This window comes from Nyctibius grandis, chromosome 3, assembly GCF_013368605.1.
Source record: "Nyctibius grandis isolate bNycGra1 chromosome 3, bNycGra1.pri, whole genome shotgun sequence".
Lineage (NCBI taxonomy): Eukaryota > Metazoa > Chordata > Aves > Nyctibiiformes > Nyctibiidae > Nyctibius > Nyctibius grandis.
Genome location: NC_090660.1, coordinates 105286513 through 105309179, shown reverse-complemented (window position 1 = coordinate 105309179; position 22667 = coordinate 105286513). Strand labels below are relative to the sequence as shown.

Here is a 22667-nt window from a genome sequence, read left to right as displayed (position 1 = left end):
CTTTCACACCTGGCAAAGGTGTATCTTTTGGAAAAATGTCCAGTCTTCATCTGAAGGTCCCAGGAGATGGAGAAATATTTGTGTATCTTGGGGGTCTATTCCAGTGTCTTAGAGTATGGTTTGTTTCTCATTTGATCTTTTCTGTCTTTGAATTACATTGATTGATTCTTGCTATAACCTAGTTTTCCTAGACAAAAGAGCCATCTTGTAGCCACTGATTTTCTCTGGGAATACATTTATGTGCTTTGATCAAGACACTTTTCAGGTTTCCTTTTGATAAAAGAAACAGATCAAACTCATTGTGAGGCTTTTTCTCAGTTATTTATTACTTCAAATAATTTTTGGGTCTAGTTTTCTGCACTACCTCCAATTTTTCAGAACCTCTTTTAAGGCATAGGTACTAGCACTGAAAGCAGCTCTCCTGGACTAACCTCCACTAGTGTGGTGGAGGCAGATCACCACCATTCCTCCTATTGTCTCTTTCCTTGATCACTGTCCAAAGATCACGTTTCTAAATATACAGTGAGGACACTATTGTATGGAAACATATTATTTTGTTTTTTTATGATCTTGCTGTCTTATTATGACCACTATGCCTGCATGGTAATTGATCATTCTACAAGTCTTATTCCTTCTGCAAATGTTATTAGCAATGGTTTCAAACTGCCTGTAAATCCTTGGCAGGCCTTTTGGAAAGTGATCCTTTCAAGACCTCCCTAGAAGGATCTTCTGCTAACGAGGATTACAGATTCACATCTAGATTTCAGATCTATCACTTAACTGGCTCTTAATCAGCTTAACTAGATTTATCATAAATCTTTAAAATCTGACGCTTAACTCAAACTCTTGGGTTTTGATAAGAGTTATCATGAAAGCAAAGATGTCAATTGCAGAAAGCTTGAGGCAGTTTCTTTAGTTTTCAAGGCAAATCCTTATAAATCCTTATTTACTTCTAAATAAAAGTAGTATTTTATAATCCCGTATAAAGGATTGTTTGATCTGCTCTATTGTCTGATATAAATCATATAATATTAAAGAAGACACTATTTCACAGCTTACTGAAGAATGTAATTTAGCTTAGTTTCTTGTTTCTCTTATTCAGCCTTCCTTTTTCTTGTGCAATGCAGATGCAATGAGAGCTCTGAGATTTTTTTTACTCTTCAGTTGGTTACATCAAGTATTATGGCATATATTGATGCATAGAATTAACAACAACAAATTCCATAAGATCTGTATCATTACCACAGAACATTTTGAATAAAAATTAGAATTTAGTTCAATATTTCTTATAAGAAAGAAATGCAATATTATGTTATGTACAGCTACTTCCCCTTTCTAATCACTCTATGATATTTGTAAAAGATTTATAGTTATTAGAGAGAAAAGTGACAGTTAGGAATGAAGAAAAATAAGTTGGCATAAAACAGAATGGAAGAAAAGATTTCCCTATATATCCATCTACTGAAAGGCCTAAACAGATACTCAATTAATTTTTATATTTTCCTTAGGCAGAAATTTTGAGGAAAGAAGGGAAATAAGATGACATTCAGTAAGATACTTAAGCCTATAAAAGGTGCTGCTTTGATGAAATAATAGTTATTTTTGAAGTTTGTTTTTCCTCTGCCTTCTCTGCAGTGCTAGATGTCAGCCGATACTATGATTTAAATTCTTTGTCATATTTCTAAATGTATCTACACTATGTAGATATGACAAAGACGAAAGAGTAAAACCCTAAATAAAGGAGCAGACATCTGTAAGGTTTGTGGCAACAGCAGCTGAGATGTAGTCCAACATCACTGAGATCTAAAGATAAAATCAAGCCACAGCATTTTAGTTTAGATGATACATGCACAAAGATGAACACACAAACAGACTTAAGTTTGAGTTTGGACCCATCCTTAATATGAAGCATTGATGCTGAAACAGAAATCTTCCCCTGGAAGATTAAAATCCATGGGTTTAATATAAGAATAAAAAGACTGGCCTGTAAGACACTTCATCTCTTTACAGTCTCATCAGCTCTCATACGATAAACCAGAATAACAGTCCTTCTTACTCCGAGGAACTGTAGATGCTGAATGGAAAATTCACACTTTAATATGAGCCTTTTTTCTCTTTATGTCAGTAGCCTGGTGGTAGCAGGAGAGTTATTTACGTAATGTGAATCACAGGTTGCTTTTGTTTATTCAAGAATTGATTATTTTTTTTTTCTAAGGGAGGTGGTCATTTTTCTGTAACCTTGGTTAAATTCTCTCTTGGGAGATTGCAGACAGCCTGCCAAAAATTCCTCCAACAGTGTATTACCCGTCTTACTTGTGACCAGCATTTCCAGGGGTGGAAACCAGCCTAAATAGCAGGCTCCACAAGAATGCCCCAGTACTCTAGTACCAGTACAATACCTACACAAACTGGTATCAAAGAGGGAAGAGTGCAGGGCGTTAAAGACTCTTTTGCCTCAATAAAGACACTCCTGTTATAGAGCTTTACTGTTCCCGACCACATTTAACCTCTGAGCTGGCAGTGCTTTGTTCTTTTGTGAAATAATCTTCAAGCACATAACCTGCAGGACTCTAGAGACTCCCTAAAGAAACCTGTCTGTTTAAGCTTATATGCCAGTAAATAAAGGTGTGAATTTCTTCATGTGTGTATGTTTGGGGTACTGTATTAAGAAACAGAGTTAACTGGGTTATGAGTGTACATGTGTGATATTCAATTAATTATAAGGACATTGTATGAATTTATAGTAATGGGAGGGAATGAATGATCTTTTTGCAGTGCTTAATTCTAGGGAGTTTTCCCTCCTCACCAGTGTCAATAATTAATTCTCTAATACTAGTGAATAAACAACACTATTAAACAGTGTTCTTACTAAAGTTATAGCATTTCAGATGCTAAAGAACCCAGTAAATCATCAAAAGACCTGAACAGTCAAATAAAATCCCAGTCCAAAAAACACTTTTAGAAGTAGTAGTCTACAGGCTTTTTATGAAAAAAGTCAGAGGAAAATGACAGATTAAACAAAATTTGAGTTTTAAAGTTTCTTGGTGATTTAGAAACTAAGAGTTACGTAAATTCAAACCTGAAAAAAAACCCCCACGTTGTTGACTAAATTGGGATTTTAATGAAATTTAGGCTTCACAAGTATATTCTTGAGAAATGTCCACCTCACCCTTTATGTATCTGCAGTCCTAGAAATTCCAAAGGGGCAGAATTTTCATGCAGAATTGTTCCTGCCTTAGCAGGAAAGAAACACACCTTGAATCTTTCTAACAGGGGTTTCTCTGCCTAAAAACACTTATGGCATAATCTACTAATTAACACTAGTTGGCAAGGATGGTTGCTCACCAGACGTAACAGCCACAGCTGTTTTTCTTCCACAGCATGGCAAGGTACAGAAGTGTTTATGTAATACGTTAGAAAACTCATACAGGAATGTGCCTCAGTTCCTTCTGCAGCATGAGAGACCTCAAACCCATATTTTCTGTCAGCCTGGAGAAGTCCTAACCACCTGGCTATAGGCTATTCTAAAAAAAAGAAAGCATTTCTTAAATGATCTGTTAAAGTATGTAAAAACAATTTAATATAGAGCTATATTTAAGTATTCTCTGGTCCAAGTAGAGGGTGAAAGATTGCCACATTTTCCCCTTTATGTGTATGAAGAATAGAAACAGTCTTTGCAATTGTGACCCAGACCTGGAACTCCTTTCTGTCTGCATCACTGGACTTGAGAACTTCCCTCCATCTGTCTCTGTCAAGGTCCCAGCTCTGTTTTCCAGAGCGACAGAGCTGAAACAGGAGGAATTTGGATGGACCTCTCTCTCCAGCCCAATCCAAAACAGTCTGCTAATTAAGAACTTTGGCCTAGACCCCATTCATGCTGAGAAAGGCCTTTTGACAGAATCACAGAATGTTAGGGATTGGAAGGGACCTCGAAAGATCATCTAGTCCAATCCCCCTGCCGCAGCAGGATTACCTAGATCATATCACACAGGAACGTGTCCAGGAGGGTTTTGAATGTCTCCAGAGAAGGAGACTCCACAACCTCTCTGGGCAGCCTGTTCCAGTGTTCGGTCACCCTCACTGTAAAGAAGTTTTTCCTCATATTTACGTGGAACCTCCTGTGTTCCAGCTTGCACCCATTGCCCCTTGTCCTGTCAAGGGATGTCACTGAGAAGAGCCTGGCTCCATCCTCATGACACTTGCCCTTTCCATATTTATAAACATTAATGAGGTCACCCCTCAGTCTCCTCTTCTCTAAGCTAAAGAGACCCAGCTCCCTCAGCCTCTCCTCATAAGGGACATGTTCCACTCCCTTAATCATCTTCGTCGCTCCGCGATGGACTCTCTCTAGCAGTTCGCTGTCCTTCTTGAAATGAGGGGCCCAGAACTGGACACAATATTCCAGATGCGGCCTCACCAGGGCACAGTAGAGGGGGAGGAGAACCTCTCTTGACCTACTAACCACACCCCTTCTAATCCACCCCAGGATGCCATTGGCCTTCTTGGCCACAAGGGCACATTATTGGCTCATGGTCATCCTGCTGTCCACTAGGACCCCCAAGTCCCTTTCTGCTACGCTGGTCTCCAACAGGTCTGCCCCCAAGTTGTACTGGTACATGGGGTTGTTCTTGCCCAGATGCAGGACTCTACACTTGCCCTTGTTATATTTCATTATATTTCTCCCCACCCAACTCTCCAGCCTGTCTAGGTCTCTCTGAATGGCTGTGCAGCCTTCCGGTGTGTCAGCCACTCCTCCCAGTTTTGTGTCATCAGCAAACTTGCTCACAGTGCACTCTATTCCCTCATCCAAGTCATTAATGAATATATTGCATAGTACTGGTCCCAGTACCGACCTTTGAGGGACTCCACTAGATACAGGCCTCCAACTGGACTCTGTCCCATTGACCACCACTCTCTGGCTTCTTTCCTTCAGCCAGTTCACAATCCACCTCAGCCATACCACACTTCCTCAGTTTAGCTCTGAGGATGCTGTGGGAGACCATGTCAAACGTTTTACTGAAATCAAGATAGACCACATCCACAGCTTTACCATCATCTATCCACCGGGTAACATCCTCATAAAAGGCTATCAAGTTGGTTAAGCATGACTTCACCTTGGTGAAGCCATGTTGACTGCCCTTAATGATCCTCTTATCCTTGATATGCCTAGAGACAGCACCAAGGACAAGTTGTTCCATCACCTTTCCAGGGACGGAGGTGAGGCTGACCGGTCTATAGTTACCTGGGTCCTTCTTCTTGCCCTTTTTGAAGACTGGAGTGACAATTGCTTTTATCTAGGTTTCCTATACCTTTGGCAAACACTTCAGGAACTGAGCTATTGTACACAAAGGCCAAGTCCCTGCCTCCTCCCCCTCTGGCCACTTTTTTAAAGGAGATTTATGTGTATGATCTCTTTGTTCTGCAGTCCAGCCTCAGTAATTTCTCATCCACAATGTTCTAAATTTTTAGCTTGAAATTATAAACATTGTGAACGTGGACTCCTCTGTGGGCTGTTCACTAGCCTACGGGATTCCCTTCAAAAGTAGGTGAAGTGATTAATTCACCACAGGCAGAATTGAAAAAGTGGAGTAACTTATAAAACATCACTTTTTTCCCCTCATCAGAAATTTAGCCCAAGGAAACAAGAAATATTAATGAAGTTTCTGACTGAGTCTTTCAGTGACTTGGTATTTGAGCAACTCATTTCTTCAGCTCCATTTTATGCCAATTTGCTTTGCTTCCTTTCCAGTCACTAAGGGTTTATTTAATAAGCTTAAACACAAATCATTCATACGTATGAGGTAATTATTTATGAAAAATCTGCATATTTTCTTTTACTCTGGATTAAGGTGATTTGGAAAAGGATTTCTTATAAATTTCCACTGACTTCTAAAATTATCATTACTAATATATGATAGTTGAGTGTTTGAGTTTCTTGAGTCTGCTCAATATCCCCAGGTAAAATTTCTACTGATTTTAGTTGATCTTGACAGAATCAGACCCCTTAATCTTTCACTTGTAGCGAATGAGAAGCTGCAAATAAGTGGGAAAAAAGCCCCTATTTGTGACATGTTGAGAAATTATTTGATATCTTCAATAAATAGCATTAGTGAGTGAGTATGGGGAGGGGTGTGAGACTGATGGATACTCATGTGAACGTCTGTATAATATCAGCTGTCATTTATATGCCCAAGGACAACGTCTGGAATTACTTATGGGAAGGGGAAGAGGAATAGAATAAAATAAAGGGACGATCATTAACAGCCTCACAACAGCATAAGGATTTAACCCTGTAGTGTCACATCTGCTGTATCAAAGTTCCTGTATGGCCATTTTCTCTTATTTAAATAATTTACTCATTTTAGAGTTTCTTCACACATTTATATTTTTCATTCATCATCATTTAATATCAACTTGAAACTATTAGATACTATTGTGGTGAGATGGTTTTAGGAAGTGGGCTTGAGTTCTAGTGTGAGGAAAACCTTAAATGCTACTATTATCATTTTATGCCACTGAAAAGTAGGTAGGCCCTTACAAAACTCAGTTTCCTATTTACAACTGCATCATGGCTACCCACATTAGCCATTAATCTAGCCTTAATGTACAAATACAACCAGTTTGACAAAGCATCTAGGCTAAACTGTAGATGTGATTAAACTACAGAGTTATCAGAGGGTATCTCAGGAGACCACGCAGTCCTCCTCTGCCAAAGGCAGATAGCATTAGCCCTCTGTCCTTCCTGGCAGTTGTTGAATTATCTTCTAGCTGAAACGTTTCCAGTGATAAAAAATCCACAGTTTACTTTTGAAATAGGTATGATGGGAATAATAAAGAAAGAATAAAAAGGGTAAGGACAATATAGCCAGAGTGTAACACAGTTCGTGTTTAACAGTCATAATGATTTGATTAACAGGAAAAAAAGGAAGACGAGGAGTCGTTTAAGTGCTCCTTGTGGCTTCTTTTGGCTATAGAGACACCCTGCCTGGCCCTTGCACCATATGTCTTATGCCGTATCTGGTAGTCCTTTGTGGGTGTCTCACATACTCAGAGGTCTTACTGATACACCATAAGCTTATGTGTAGACAATTGAACTGAAGCCCAGCCAACTGCTTCAGCTGTGAGCTGAATCGGTCCCTAGGCTTCACTGACTGCATTGCCTGGCATTCCTTTGACTGTAATGGCAGCCTTGACTGCTGGTAGACATATGGACACCTATACATAGTTATCTCTGTTTGGATATCTCACTCCATAGATGACTTCCTGAGCTTTGGCAAACGAGCGTAGAGATGACGTATCACACAACAAAAAACATACACTCGTGCAGCTGAATGGATTTCCTGTGTAACAAACATGCACTCACATTTGCGTACATCAAACCCTTATTACCAGGTCTTGTTATGTATTAAGATTCTTCTTTCTTATTCTTATAAGAATCACATCTTTTTGAAGCAGTCTGCCTTATTCTGATTTTCAGCAAATGAGGAGACATGCAGCCAGGTAACAGAGGTCTCATCTGTCTTCAATGGAATCAGCACTTCAGTCAGTTTAAACAAGACATTAAGAACCAAACAGCTGACGTCTTTTTCTGTTGCAGACTATGTTCTCTAACTGTGCTGAATTAGATGCTCACTTAATAGGGGATTCCCACGTTGTCAGATAGGCAGGTACTACAGGTTCAAGACTGCATGACAAATGTTGCATGTAAAAATGTAATTATAATACCAACATGTGATACTACTTGAGATTTGTCTGTCTTTCCTAGTTTTCCCTTTTTTTCCCCCTATATTATACTATGAGGTTATCAGTTGTAATGTATTTGTAGCGGGTCTGAACGGACTTAAAGTGCTGCTTTTTTCTTCACTCCACCTCAGTCAAACCAATACAACATTAAAAATGCTCCTTTTACTTTGTAGATGTAAAAGCAAATGTTAACTAGAATATGAATCAATTGAATGGCACTATTAGAAAAGCCAAAGAACTTTAGAGTCTGTGTTTTATAATACCTTTATCTCTTTGCATTTTGCCTAACCAGGAAACACAGAGGGAAGCTTATTTATGCCATTGAGTCATCACTACTTGCTGATTAACTTTTGACATTTCCTAGTTTCACTCTATAGAAAAAAAATCAGGTGGAAAGAGCGCTAAAATGGAATCTCTCATTCTTTCCCTTGAGGGGCAAAAGTGTAAAAAAAAAGAATATTTTGGTGGATTTTAGGATGTATGATTTCGGTTGCAAACATATGAAAAATACCCAATGGTCACTTCTGTGAGCCTACAAAGGGGTTGAAGAGAAGGGGACAAGGAAAGAGGAGAGTTACATATGAAAGTTGACATTTTAGAAGCCTGACTTTAGTCTGGAATTTCCTTGTGAAACTTGGCCAGCTAGGCATTGCACTCTGAGCGCCAGCTATGGTATTAGCTGGAGACGTAGCCAAGGCTTCAAACACAGTCAGCTCATACTAACGGTTAAAGGAGATTTCAAGGTGAATCAGCTTACTTCGGCCCTGTGCCCAGAGCAGATTTTACCCTTTCTGGCATGCTTAAAGCTTCAACTGACTTCTGCAAAAGCTTTGGGTACAAGTGTGTAGGTTCCCTTTGCCACTCCAGGATTTGTAAAGACTTCTCTGAGGTTGACTACAAAGCTTCATTCTTCCTAGGCAAAGTCTTGAATAATAACCTGGAATCCCATTCATTTGACCAGTACTAAACTCCTGAGGCACAGTCAGCATTCAAATTTGCTGCTACGTCCTACTTAAAGTTCTCTCTTCGCCAGTGGGTTTAGTGTATCCCCACTCCTTTGATTAGTGCAGCTTCCACCACAGGTTGTCAGAGAGAAAGAGAAGAAAAAAATGGAAATAAATACCACAGGCCAAATTTTGCTGTCATTTAATGAACCACTTTTACAAATCATTATCCTACTCCCAAATAATGTCTGGTCTTCATTTTAATGTTCTGTCATTGCAGCCTTTACTGATTGAATGCTAATATTTCACTTCTTATTATTTCAATGATACTCCATCATAAAAACACGTCCCTGACTCAATTTGTAATACTGTCCACCCCTAGACACTTGCAGCTCTCTCCTCAAATTATTGTGGTCTCTGTTCCCATGCGTTGATTGTCTCCTGTGAGTGCCAAGCCAGCAGAATACATTGGGAAAGTTTACTGCTAATCTTGGGTTCACTTGTTTGCTTGCCTAGGAACTGCAAAAGTTTTGGCAACTCAAGTATTTCTACTTACTAGAAAAGGACCTTCTAAAATAATGATCCAATCAGTAATATGTTGTTTCAGTCTATAAAGAAACTGTTAATATGTATTTAAGTAACAAAATTCAGTATTTGCTCCGAGAGTAAAGAATGTCTCTAGCTGGATGCCAAATAAATGTCATTTCTCTACAGTACAAGCCTAATGTAAGACATCATCTTTGATATCTTTGGCTTGCAGACACTTGATCAGCTCCTATAGATGTTGGGAATGCTTCAGTGTGACAGTGGAAACTTTAGGTGGGAAGGGATTATCAGTGGGAGGAAAGAGGTTTTTCATTTATTTCCAGTGTAAAAAGGGGGCAGAAAGGATGCCCTGGAGAAATATAGTCTAAAATGGGTTATTCATTATCTCAGCTGGTGTTTCTGAATCTTTGGCCTAGCTTCCAGCCTAACTGTGATGAATCTTTCTCACCATCAGCAAGGACATCTCTGACTGGCATAACACAAAAATCACTATATCCTTTTTTACTGAAAATATAAAGTTACTTTATTTCAAAAGTGAAATAAATCAAGATTGTACTAATCACAAGCAGGAAACATCCAGCAACAAGTTTTAAATTTTTTTTCAGTACTTTTTTCAACCACTTTCACATTCATCTTAAAATTATGAAAACATAACTGCAAATCTTTTATTTCTCTTTGGTACATTTATGTATAGGAACATCATTGCCTCAGAATAAAGATCCTGGGGGACTGTTATTACTGTGTGTCAGGGCTCCCAGAACCTCGCCAGGACCATGCACACTGCTGTGTTGAAATGGGACTCAGCATGATCAAAACTATCAGGTAATGCTTTTCTTTTCCTTCTTCTTCTTGTTTCATTGTTTCTGACAGTGTCCTGAACGTCTTATCTGGGAATGCTATTGCTAGACAAGTAATTCCTATGGTGGTTCAGAGACCTCAGAATAATCACTATGAAAAGGACAGACCTTTTTCGATCCATGTAATGTGTGGGAACAGATACTAAATGCATTTTATTAACCTGTGCTGTTTCAGAGCATGTAACACGATAGCTGTGTGTGCAAGTGATTGATAGGTTTCACAGACCTTAACAGTTCTCACTTCGTACTGTTGTAATTAAGAGGAGGTTGATGAGGAGGAGACTGAACTGCTTCCAATAATCCCTTTAATAAAACAAAAAGAACAATATAAACACTAAATAGACAGCTGTGGCAATACTTTAGCTTGGAAACTAGCTCATAGACAAACTCATAAGCACTAAGATTTGCCAGATGAGCAAATTTTACTTGTTAAATTAGATTGGTGCTTAAGTCCACAAGGGCTGGAAGTGTTTTAATTAAGGCATGTGTTCCCATCATGTAAATATAGTTGTGTTGCTGATAGATTATTGTATTTTGATGCAATCAGGATTAATAATAACAGTGTTTCAGCAGTCTCTGTATAGAGCTTGTCCAATGATATACTGTGGCAGTGGCCAACATCTAATGCTCCAAGAGAGGTTTTCTCCATATTTTTATTCTCTATATCAATGTTGTTCTTCTGTTGCTGTCTTCCCTAAAACAGGGTTGCCTAACCTGAGCACTCTCCTCTTTCCATGGATATTTTGCTGTTCAATCTCTTTGTCTGCTGCTTTTCCAGAATGCTTTCCTCCTTTAATCTGAGTGTGTCTCATTACATACATCAGACAGTTAATGCATACTGCAGCTACATTACTGAGATCATAATAGAGAAAGAATTTGACAAAAATTAATTAGTGGAAAATGTAACTGAATAATGATTATGCAACAATGATCTCTAAGAAGGTCGGATTCAATTATCACAGACTAAATGATGCACAAAGTAATCAATATTTTGCTTCTGGAATCCCCACAGTGAAAGTGAAACATGAATTAGAGAACACAGAGATGAAAAAAATCTATCAACATTGTTAAAAATTCTCGGAGACTCACACCAAATCATTTGCATTTGCTTGGTAATACCATCTGCAGCAAACCCATTGTAAGGCATTTTTCTTCTAAGATAGTAAATCTGTCTGAATCTCTTTACACATGTGGAAGACCCTAACACCCTGGTACCCTTTTAGTATTTTAAATAGTTATATTCAGTGGGAGCTGAGAAACCAAAGTCCATTAGGACTTTGGTCATCCCAGGCTAATTCAGTTCAGATTGCCTCCAATTTATTTTATAATCTCAGTACCTGAATTACTGGCCTATCAATGAGCATGATTTTTTCCCCAGGCTTTTCTGTTCAGGTTATAGGAGCCTTATGTCACTTATCTTGATGCGTGCTCATATAGTTCACACGGAGGACCAATCCTTCCATGAGATATTACAAGTACTTCAGTTCACATTTCTGAGATAATTTGGGGTTATCTACAGTTTATTAATTATAACTTCAATTGGTAAATATGTCTCACAGTTAAAATGAAAAAAATCCTTTCTTTAGAAAATGTATGTTTCTATTATATTGGTCACTGCAGAATTTGATCAGATCTAAAATTTGCTAGAAATGACATTTTGATGATTATAAAATTTATCTTCATCTGAAGATATCACAAAATAAATATTTTGTATGTCCAAAATAATAGGGACATGATCGAACATATGAGAAAACATCATTCAGACTTCACAATTACATTGAAGTCATATAGACAAACTCAAAGCCTTCTAGCAAATCAGAGAATGTTTACAGGAAATTTCCAAAAATTTCACTACTTGTAAAGCCCACATGAACAGCTGATTCTTCTCCCTCTTGCAGAACTACATCTTAGCTTTTAAATCTTAGCTATATTTTATCTCAAGTACTCAGCCTAGCTTAAGAATTAGATATTAAAACAAAACCCAGTCTTTATGCTACAACATCCCACCTATAACTGGGATTTAAGCTCCTAGATTGTGGAGAGCAATCAGGTACTGATTCTAATGGGCGTCAGAGATGACACTCAGGGAAACGAAATCTGCAACTGCTCTCACACACAAAAAAAGAGCAGCCATCTTATCTTTATCTTTAAGTCTATATAGGATGGGAAAGATTTCTAAGAAGAAAGCAGCCATCGGCATTTTCACTGCGCATTAGTGAAATTCCAAAGCTGCGTTGGAGTGCCAGATGGATGGCATTATGGATGGGATATGTGATAAAATTCAAGATGGGGATATCTATTTGCTGACAGTAAAATATGGAACACGAGATTAAGACCTAACAATGAAATGTTTGGTGAGACAGTCACTTCCTCAAATATATTAAAATTGGTATAAAAAAACAAGAAAGGTACAGAACATAAAAGTTATTCTGAACTAAAATAATTTCTAAATATCATATTATGCTTCAGAAAAAGATTAGTGTGCTTGTTCATTGGGGTTTTCCATTCTTCGGGTTAGGCTGTGAGGAGAGGAATAGCTACATAAAGCATAGTGAGGAAAGTCAGTGGAAAAGTCAGGTATAGGAGAAAGGAGAGGAAGCATGAAAGAAAGTGGAAGTTGAGGAAGGACTGTGAAGAGAGTAGAAGGAAATAATCATAGAGAAGAGGAGAGAGTGCTTCCAAAGTGTCAATTATAGAGCATAGTCTGACAATGTCAAGATTGATGTAAGAATAAAGAATCTTGATATGGTGGCCTCATTTTAAAAAGCTTGTTAAACATTTTTATAAGATTGCAGGGAAAAGCCACACAATTTCTGAAGCAGAAGTGCCTTTAAAATAAGAGAATTGAGAAGTTTGATCTGCTTAGCTGAGTGAAAAAAGGATTGAGAAGTTATTTGGTAGCAGCACATAAAAAATTTTATGGGCAGAAAACACTAGATTTAAAAATGGGCAATAGTGTTACTAAGAGAAGTGATGGCTTTTCTGTCCCTCAGTGTTTTCAAATCAAAACTGAATTTCTTCCTAGAGTAAATACTTCCATCAGGCACAAGTTACTGGAATACAAACAAGCACATATGGGTAAAATGTACCAGCCTGTGGGGCACAGGGTATCAAGGTGGATGATGTAACTGTCCCTTCTGCTCTTCAGCTCTGGACACAGTGGCAATGTGAGTGGCACGAGCTGCCTCAAGGGGTTAAAGGCTGCTGCTTTCACCACCACCTTCTCAAATGTCCTTATTCATAAAATCCCTGTGACTGGGGAGAGAGGGGGGAGGAGATTGTGTGAGGTTCAGCTCCTTAAGGTCTCACTCACATTGTATAATAATGGAAATCCAACAACAGTCCATGTCACAGTGGAAATCCAAACAAACCTTTATGCTGGTATTTTTGTTTGGTAAGTCAAGGAGTTCTGAGTGGTTTCGTCTCTTGGGTTATTTCCCACTAAAATACTAGCTGAAAGAGTAATTATTGTGACAGAAAAAATAGTCCCAGCATGCAATGTAAGCTAAATTCCAGAAATTAGATAACAGTTTGTCTTCATTAAAAGTCTGTAATTAACTACTAATATTAACATCAGTTCATGAGAGAGAAAAAAAAAAGAAAACCAAACCAAAAAGAAAAAACAAACAAACAAACAAAAAAACAAAACCCAAAACACCACGACTATTTTAGATTATCTCAGTGACTGACCTGGCAGGTTTTCTATCTTCCACAGGAAAAAATGCATTTAACATCATCTGTCAGGTATTAAAAAAAGAACTTGAAAAAAAGGTGTTGAAAAGATCAATGCTTGTTAAAGATGTTACTTAGTCAGTGAAAGAGACAAGAATTGCTTTCATATTCCACAATTAATAAATCATTATTTAATTATATAATTGATCCAGTTCTGGATTCCTTCCACATATTATTTCTTGTGTAGTGTACAGGGCTCAGCCTATGCTGTTATCTGTCCTGATTCACAGAAGGCAGAATAATGCTTCACAAAACCAAAAACTATTGTTTACCTTCATTTCTGTATGGTGGTGGAAAGGGGCATTGCAAAATATTCACAAGTTCAGCCAGTACTTTTCAGACAGGTCACAGAGTGTATTCACTCTGTGAATACACTGGTTTCACACTGGGACTTGATCACGTCGTCACCTCCATGTGTCCATTTCAGCCACTGACTGTGAATGAATAGAGTGTCAGGACACTGTATCTTTCCCTGTTTTTGCTGTAATGTGACTACAAGAATTGAACTGGGTAGAGATTAATAGGTTTGTGTACCTCTGAGACCTCTTTTCTTTGAGTGTGCCATCAAATACAATCAAAGTTATATCAGCAAGATGGCACAGGAGTATATGTAATTATATAGTTTTTTATAACATAGTTTTCAAATGAAAAAGCAGACTTCTGATAATATTGTTTGTAGTCCCTTGTGCTGTATTAGTTTCCTGCCTCCCAGAGCAGATAGACACAAGAAACAGGAATACAGCAGTGGTTTTACTCTGTCCGTGTTGCTATAGTATCCGTCTGCACTCAGAGCAAGTCAGTTATATTAATGATAAGCCTGATGATATGAAACTTCTCCAGATAATAGTTTCTGCTGACAATGGAATCTAGCTCTAATTCCAAGGTAAACTCACCCTGGAGCTATTTTCAACTGCCTTCTTGGGATAATATCTACCTTAAATTGTAAATTCAGTGCTGTGTAAAGTCCATCTACAAAGTGTTATATCCTGTGAGTCATAGTACCTGAGCTGTATTCTTCAAACTGTTCAGTAGTTTAGGGCACCCTGTTACTTAGCTGTTTAAAAATAACAGATGGCTCATTCGCAAGCATTGCGTAGTTCCCAGAATCACACCAAAAGAGCACTTACCTCAGTTCACCTACTCCCCTCTCATGTCAGCACCAAAAAGCAGTTGAGTTCATTTAGGAAAATTCCACAAATCTGTTGAGTACAACCAAAAAATTTTCTGTGTAATTGAACCTTAGGATCATAGGACAGTTCTGGTTGGAGGGGGCATCAGGAGGTCACTAGTCCAAACTTCTTCTCAAAGCAGGATCAGCTATGACCCTTATTTACTTCAAACACAATGCACAGACTTTCTTATTACATCTGCATGAGGATGATAGTGGCTATGTGTAAATAAAATAGCCCCAGGGAATGTCAGCTGTAACTAAGAAAAGGTGGCACAGACTGGCCAACTTCATTCCTCTTAACTCTTTTTGCTTCCAAAACCAGGCAGTTGCATCCAAATTACCTACTGAGATGGTCTTTGACACAAGTGAACTCCTGAACCTGGGAATAAGTTACAAGAGATCTAGATGGTCAGAAAAAAAAATTCTGAGGCTGTTTTAAAGCATAGACAGAGCCTTGCAGAGTTAAACTGGACAGCACAGATGCAGCCGGTGTGTCACTGTCTGAATCTGCAAGGTGTGAATTCCAGGGCATTCAGATTTTTGGCAGCTACAGAAAAGGCTGAAAAGCAGATTTCTGACTTTTGGCTCACCTTCTACATGCAAATAGGAAAGCCTCTGATTAACAGCACAAAAATCAAATACCCATAAAAGAATGCTGGCCAGAAGGAAACGTCAAGATCCAATTAAAATCAATGAAATTTTTATGACTGACTCGACTGAAATGAGATATGGCATGAATAGCATCAGTCACAGTTGCTTCATCCTGGATAAGGTATCAGACAGCTTGTGAGGTAAACAGAGCTGCTTTATAGATCATCAATAATGTAGCTTCATGCATGTGCTTTGTGAAAGTATTTGCAGAGAGCCTGTGAAACAGATGAAGCAAATACTTTTTTTTAATTAGTAGTTTCATTGATAGTTGAATAAATTTAAGAAACAGAATAACTAAAAGATGTGGAACACCTGAGCTTATGCAGAATGAACACTTTTTTTTTGGTATCTAGTACATGCTATTATTTATGAGAAGTTTTTTTCTAAATAAATGAGAACTACCCCTATTGATGAAGATGATCCAGGGTTTCAAAGTTTTTAATTTCTTTTTTCCTATAGCAGTATATAAACAAGACCTCTTAAAGTATGTGGTAGTCTGGTTATTAGAGAGATGGATTTGACCATGGTGAAGTCCCCTTCTCTACATAATTCAGAGATCTCTTTCACCTCACATCACTCCAAATTTTTTTAAAAAATAATAATTCCATGTTTTTTTACAGGCTAATCAATCACCTCACTTTTCAACCATACCTTCTCTTCTTTATTCAATTTAAAGCATTACAACAAGTTTGGTGAAAACTAAAGTCTCCACAAACAGGTTCTCAGCAGCTTTACTCTCAGTGTTGTGTTGCAAACAATAAAGCAATGGGAGCAGGACCAGATCGCTGTTATGCTTTGATTCACGTTCTGGACAGAGACTGTTTAAAAATATCTCAGACTGCCTGTGGCTCGATTCAATCAGGTGCCCTCATGCAATTAGTTTCCTACTTATCAACATAAGAGCACATTGCTGTGAAGGGCAAGTAAGAGGAGAATGTGAAGATGGGGGCCCTGCAGGTGCACCAGCACCACAGCAGACAAATCCAGAACAGCCCTCAGTCAAAAGATGCAGGCAGGTAGCCAAATCCACATTGGCTGCAGGTGAAGAGCTGAGATCAAATATCACCTGAGCAGCACACAGGAAGAAGTTGCTGGGATGTTGTGAAAGACAAAAGATAAGGCAAGGAGGATAGGACCTTCATTAAAGTCTACAGTGTCATGCAGGAGGGGGTGTGGACAGTGCAGCTACCTGAAGTTTTGAATAAATGTAGAAGCCCCATGTGGCTGATTGAGGATGCCAAAGCCTTTTCAGGCCATCGTCACATTTTTATGACAAAGGAAATGTTAAAGTCCAGCAATCCTTAGTGAAGAGAGAGATGCATTGCTCAGTTGCACCATCATTTGTACCTGGTCTCTCCAATGAGACCTGTGTGTGTTAGTTCCCATACAGGGTACAAATACAAGACTATAATTTATAGTATTTAAAATTAATAGAACAGGATAGAATAGAATAGAATAGAATAGAATAGAATAGAATAGAATAATTTCATTTGGAAGGGACCTACAAAGATCATCTAGTCCAACTTTCTGACCAATTCAGGGCTGACCAAGTTAAAGCATGTTATTAAGGGCATTGTCCAAATGCCTCTTAAACCACTGACAGGTTTGGGACATCAGCCCCCTCTCTAGGAAGCCTGTTCCAGTGTTTTCCCACCCTCTTGGTAAAGAAATGCTTCCTAATGCCAAGTCTGAACCTCCTGTGACGCAGCTGTAAACGATTCCCACACATCCTGACACTGTATACCAGGGAGAAGACATCAGCACCTCCCTCCCCACTTCCCCTTCTCAGGAAGCTGTAGAGAGCAATGAGGTGGTCCCTCAGCCTCCTTTTCTCCAAACTAGGCAAACCCAGAGCCCTTAGCCACTCCTCATAGGACATGCCTTCCAGCCCTACCACCAGCTTTGTTGCCCTCCTCTGGATGCATTCAAGGACCTTCACATCCTTCTTAGATTGTAGGGCCCAGAACTGCACATAGTACTCAAGTTGAGGCCGCACCGACACTGAATATAGGAGGATAATCACCTCTTTTGACCGGCTGGTTATACTGTGTTTGATGCACCCCAGGATGTGGTTTGCCTTCTTGGCTGCTAGGGCACACTGCTGACCCGTATTGGGTCTGCTATCAACCAGCACCCCCAGATCCTTTCTGCAGGGCTGCTCTCCAGCCACCTCTCTCCTAATTTATACTTGTACCCAGCATTAGTCTGTCTTAAGTGCAGAATCCGGCATTTGGAATTGTTCAATTTCATCCCATTGACAATTGTCCAATTCTAGCATCTGTCCAGTGTTAAATACTAATATTTATTTGTAACTAAATACTATAATACTTAAAATCTAAATTGATCTAATAGCATGTGTATATATATATATGTAGAGAGATTACATAAATATATGCTATTAGACCATTGTATTAAACTTAAAGTCCTCTTATTGTGTGCATTTTTCAATGAAAAGCTTTTTGCTCAATTATTCCTCTGGATCCAATTAGCCTTTTATTTCAAGATAAGGAAATCAGACATAAAATGAGAAATAATTATCTTAGCCTGAACAAAAGAAAAAGGCAAACTAGGGAAACAATCATGTGGGGAGTTGTATGATAATTCCTCTGAGAGTTATGAGTGTTAGATATTTTTGTAGCATATCTATGAAAATTCTTCAAAACACATTGCAAATTATAATCCACTCAATTCTCTTAGCTGTTCCTACAACATTTAAGCCACTGCTTCAGTGTGGAGGAGTTGTTTCCAAGTCCCATATTCCAGAGACAGATGTTTGTTTGTTTAATTTTGATATTTCAAGCCCTCTTGCTTGCAAAACAATAAAGAATTTGTAGACAAAAACTATAGACCCAGAGTGTCAGAACACAGACAAATCCCTTCCCAAAGCTTGTCTTTTATTATTTTATGATTAAGTTTTTCTAAATCTCTTTCTTTTAGGTATCTGAAATATGTTAGCTTCCTGATATGATGAACAGATGGTCTGTAGTAGGCAAACTGCACTGGGACATATCATATGCATGCTTTTCTCCAAGGTTTTGGAATATGCAGGAAAGGGAAATAAAGATGAATTGCTTATTTTCAATTCATCACATTTTTATATGACTAGTTTCTCTCCATGTTGCAATTCTTATTTTTTTTTTATTTTTTTCCCCCACAAACTGAATTGATGCCCCATTGCAACAATGAAAGGTCAAGTATTGAATGCAGTGAGCAATTTACCCTCTTCTCCTCTAGAGAGTGTCTGTCAAGGTCATGACTGAGGTATCTGAGGCAACAGTAGCTAGCTTCTAAGTTGTGAAATAAATCTGTTTATTCTTTGCCTGCTCTGTTGTGTGATCTTGCTGTGCTGCTATTGACTTCAGTGACCGTAGAACTGCGACTCTTTACAGAGAAACAGCGGCCTTGTTTGTAGACCAACAGTAGCAAAGCGCTTTTCCTACCCTGAGTATGCTGTTCAAATATTAATGAACACTAGCTCTAATAGTATTTCTGGTGCAAATAATTGTTGTCATACAGGCAGAACTGGAAAAGTGCTCTCTTTGTCATCTCAATGGATACAGCTCAATTATTTCAGTTGTGAGCTTCCCACGGTGATGTGCTGGAGTATCTCAATACTGATTTGGAAGAGGCAGTCTTGTGTTTCAGACACTACTAAGGTGCCTGTGGCTATGAACGATATACATTGTCTTGTATCAGAAGAGGAAGATACTATTTTAACACAGTAAAATTCCCTTTACAACCAATAAACATATTAATTGAAAACAGTGCCGGGACAAATTCCTTTTTTGAGACTGTTAATAAATATGCCCACATGTGTTTACTTTTGAAGAGGTGAAATGGTCTTTGCCATCAGACAGAACGGAAGAAACTGATTTTAGAATCACATCGTTATCATAACAGAGCAAAAGGTGTTCTGGCCAAATCTACTGAAAATAATTCACCTTTGAACAAAGAGTAACTCTGGAAAATTTCAGTCAATAAAGTAACATTTTTGAAATATTGAAAATTGTTCAAAAAAGTACAATAGAATATAAAAGTATATGCAGTTTTGATGATAATAGTTTTTGTAATCAACTTTGGCCTTTTCAAGCAATTGCTAGGGGAAATCCCATGGGACAGGGTACTAGAAGGTAAGGGGGCCCAAGATAGTTGGTTAGCATTCAAGGACTGCTTCTTCCGAGCTCAAGATTAGAGCATCCCAACAGGTAGGAAGTCAAGGAAGGGTATCAGGAGACCTGCATGGTTAAACAGGGAACTGCTGGGCAAACTCAAGTGGAAGAAGAGGGTGTACAGATGATGGAAGGAGGGGCTGGCCACTTGGGAGGAATATAAGTCTGTTGTCAGAGGATGTAGGGAGGCAACTAGGAAAGCTAAGGCCTCCTTGGAATTAAACCTTGCAAGAGAGGTCAAGGACAACAGAAAGGGCTTCTTCAAAGACATTGCAGGTAAAGCCAACACTAGAGGCAATGTAGGCCCACTGATGAATGAGGTGGGGGCCCTGGAGACAGAGGATAAAAAGAAGGCGGACTTACTGAATGCCTTCTTTGCCTCTGTCTATACTGTTGGAGGCTGTCCTGAGGAGCCCCAGACACCTGAGGCCCCAGAAGAAGTCAGGATAGAGGAGGAATCTGTCTTGGTTGATGAGGGCTGGGTCAGGGACGAATTAAGCAATCTGGACGTCCATAAATCCATGGGCCCTGATGGGATGCACCCGCGGGTGCTGAGGGAGCTGGCGCAAGTCATTGCTAGGCCACTCTCCATCATCTTTGCTAAGTCATGGGCAACGGGAGAGGTGCCTGAGGACTGGAGGAAAGCGAATGTCACTCCAGTCTTCAAAAAGGGCAAGAAGGAGGACCCGGGGAACTATAGACCGGTCAGCCTCACCTCCATCCCCGGAAAGGTGATGGAACAACTTGTTCTTGGTGCTGTCTCTAGGCACATCAAGGATAGGGGGATCATTAGGGGCACTCAGCATGGCTTCACCAACGGGAAGTCATGCTTAACCAACTTGATAGCCTTTTATGAGGACGTAAGCCGGTGGATAGATGATGGTAAAGCTGTGGATGTGGTCTATCTTGATTTCAGTAAAACGTTTGACACGGTCTCCCACAGCATCCTCGCAGCTAAACTGAGGAAGTGTGGTCTGGATGATCGGGTAGTGAGGTGGATTGTGAATTGGCTGAAGGAAAGAAGCCAGAGAGTGGTGGTCAATGGGACAGAGTCCAGTTGGAGGCCTGTGTCTAGCGGAGTCCCTCAAGGGTCGGTACTGGGACCAGTACTATTCAATATATTCATTAATGACTTGGATGAGGGAATAGAGTGCACTGTGAGCAAGTTCGCTGATGACACAAAACTGGGAGGAGTGGCTGACACAACGGAAGGCTGCACAGCCATTCAGAGAGACCTGGACAGGCTGGAGAGTTGGGCGGGGAGAAATTTAATGAAATATAACAAGGGCAAGTGTAGAGTCCTGCATCTGGGCAAAACAACGCCATGTACCAGTACAACTTGGGGGCAGACCTGTTGGAGAGCAGCGTAGGGGAAAGGGACCTGGGGGTCCTAGTGGACAACAGGATGACAATGAGCCAGCAGTGTGCCCTTGTGGCCAAGAAGGCCAATGGCATCCTGGGGTGGATTAGAAGGGGTGTGGTTAGCAGGTCAAGAGAGGTTCTCCTCCCCCTCTACTGTGCCCTGGTGAGGCCGCATCTGGAATATTGTGTCCAGTTCTGGGCCCCTCAGTTCAAGAAGGACAGGGAACTGCTAGAGAGAGTCCAGCACAGAGTCACGAAGATGATTAAGGGGGTGGAACATGTCCCTTATGAGGAGAGGCTGAGGGAGCGGGGTCTCTTTAGCTTAGAGAAGAGGAGACTGAGGGGTGACCTCATTAATGTTTATAAATATGTAAAGGGCAAGTGTCATGAGGATGGAGCCAGGCTCTTCTCAGTGACATCCCTTGACAGGACAAGGGGCAATGGGTGCAAGCTGGAACACAGGAGGTTCCACGTAAATATGAGGAAAAACTTCTTTACAGTGAGGGTGACCGAACACTGGAACAGGCTGCCCAGAGAGGTTGTGGAGTCTCCTTCTCTGGAGACATTCCAAACCCGCCTGGACGCGTTCCTGTGTGATATGGTCTAGGCAATCCTGCTCCGGCAGGGGGATTGGACTAGATGATCTTTCGAGGTCCCTTCCAATCCCTAACATTCTGTGATTCTGTGATTCTGTAATGTTGTTGAATGCTCTTTTATAATTACAAGCTAAAAGACCCAATAAGACCAGACACTTCACTCAGATTTTTTTTTCTCTCCCTATCTTTCTCTTTCTGTCTGACAGAAATAATAACATATGCCACTGAAGCATGTGTTCAATTAAGCACTTAATGATAATCTGGCTTTTAAAGTCATTTTATCACTACCTGTACTTTGCTACCTAGAAAGTTATCTCTTCATTTTACAGACTAAGTGGTTCTTTATAGCAAATGACATTGCATTTTGCATTGTACCCTTTTCTAAAAGATATGAAAAACCATGGCATATACTTTCATGAGTCTCATCTTTTCTCTACTCTTTTTTTTTTGTTTTGTTTAACAGATATGTTAGATCAAGAACGAAGCATGACATTGACATGAGAATAGGGATACATTCGGGATCGGTTCTGTGTGGAGTGCTGGGCCTGCGGAAGTGGCAGTTTGATGTCTGGTCATGGGACGTGGATATCGCAAACAAACTCGAGTCAGGTGGAATTCCTGGGTAAGGCAACGTGTTTGTTCCACAGTCAGAAAACATTGTTGATACAGTACACTGTTAACCTTGCCAATAGATTAACTGTCTTACGTTATTTCATCAACTATGACTTTTTTGTTGTTGTTGTTATTTTGTGGTTGGCAAGGATTTGTGAGGCTATAGTCAGAAAAAGGGTAGAAATGCTCACCTTGCAGAGGCATTGGATAAGACAAAAATACTTCTTTTTCTTTGCTAGCTATGATTTCCTGAAAAAGGTCAGTGGTTGCATTCAGCCCGTATC

The 22667-nt window shown here is 39.5% G+C and overlaps 1 protein-coding gene across 1 annotated transcript in view; it reads left to right on the top strand.

The window, feature by feature from the left end:
* Positions 1-22667, top strand: part of ADCY8 (adenylate cyclase 8) — a 145874-nt gene that overhangs the window by 62871 nt on the left and 60336 nt on the right. Inside the window, 2 exon segments of the mRNA XM_068396186.1 lie at positions 9928-10055; positions 22235-22393. Coding sequence (XP_068252287.1) covers positions 9928-10055; positions 22235-22393 — 287 coding nt within the window.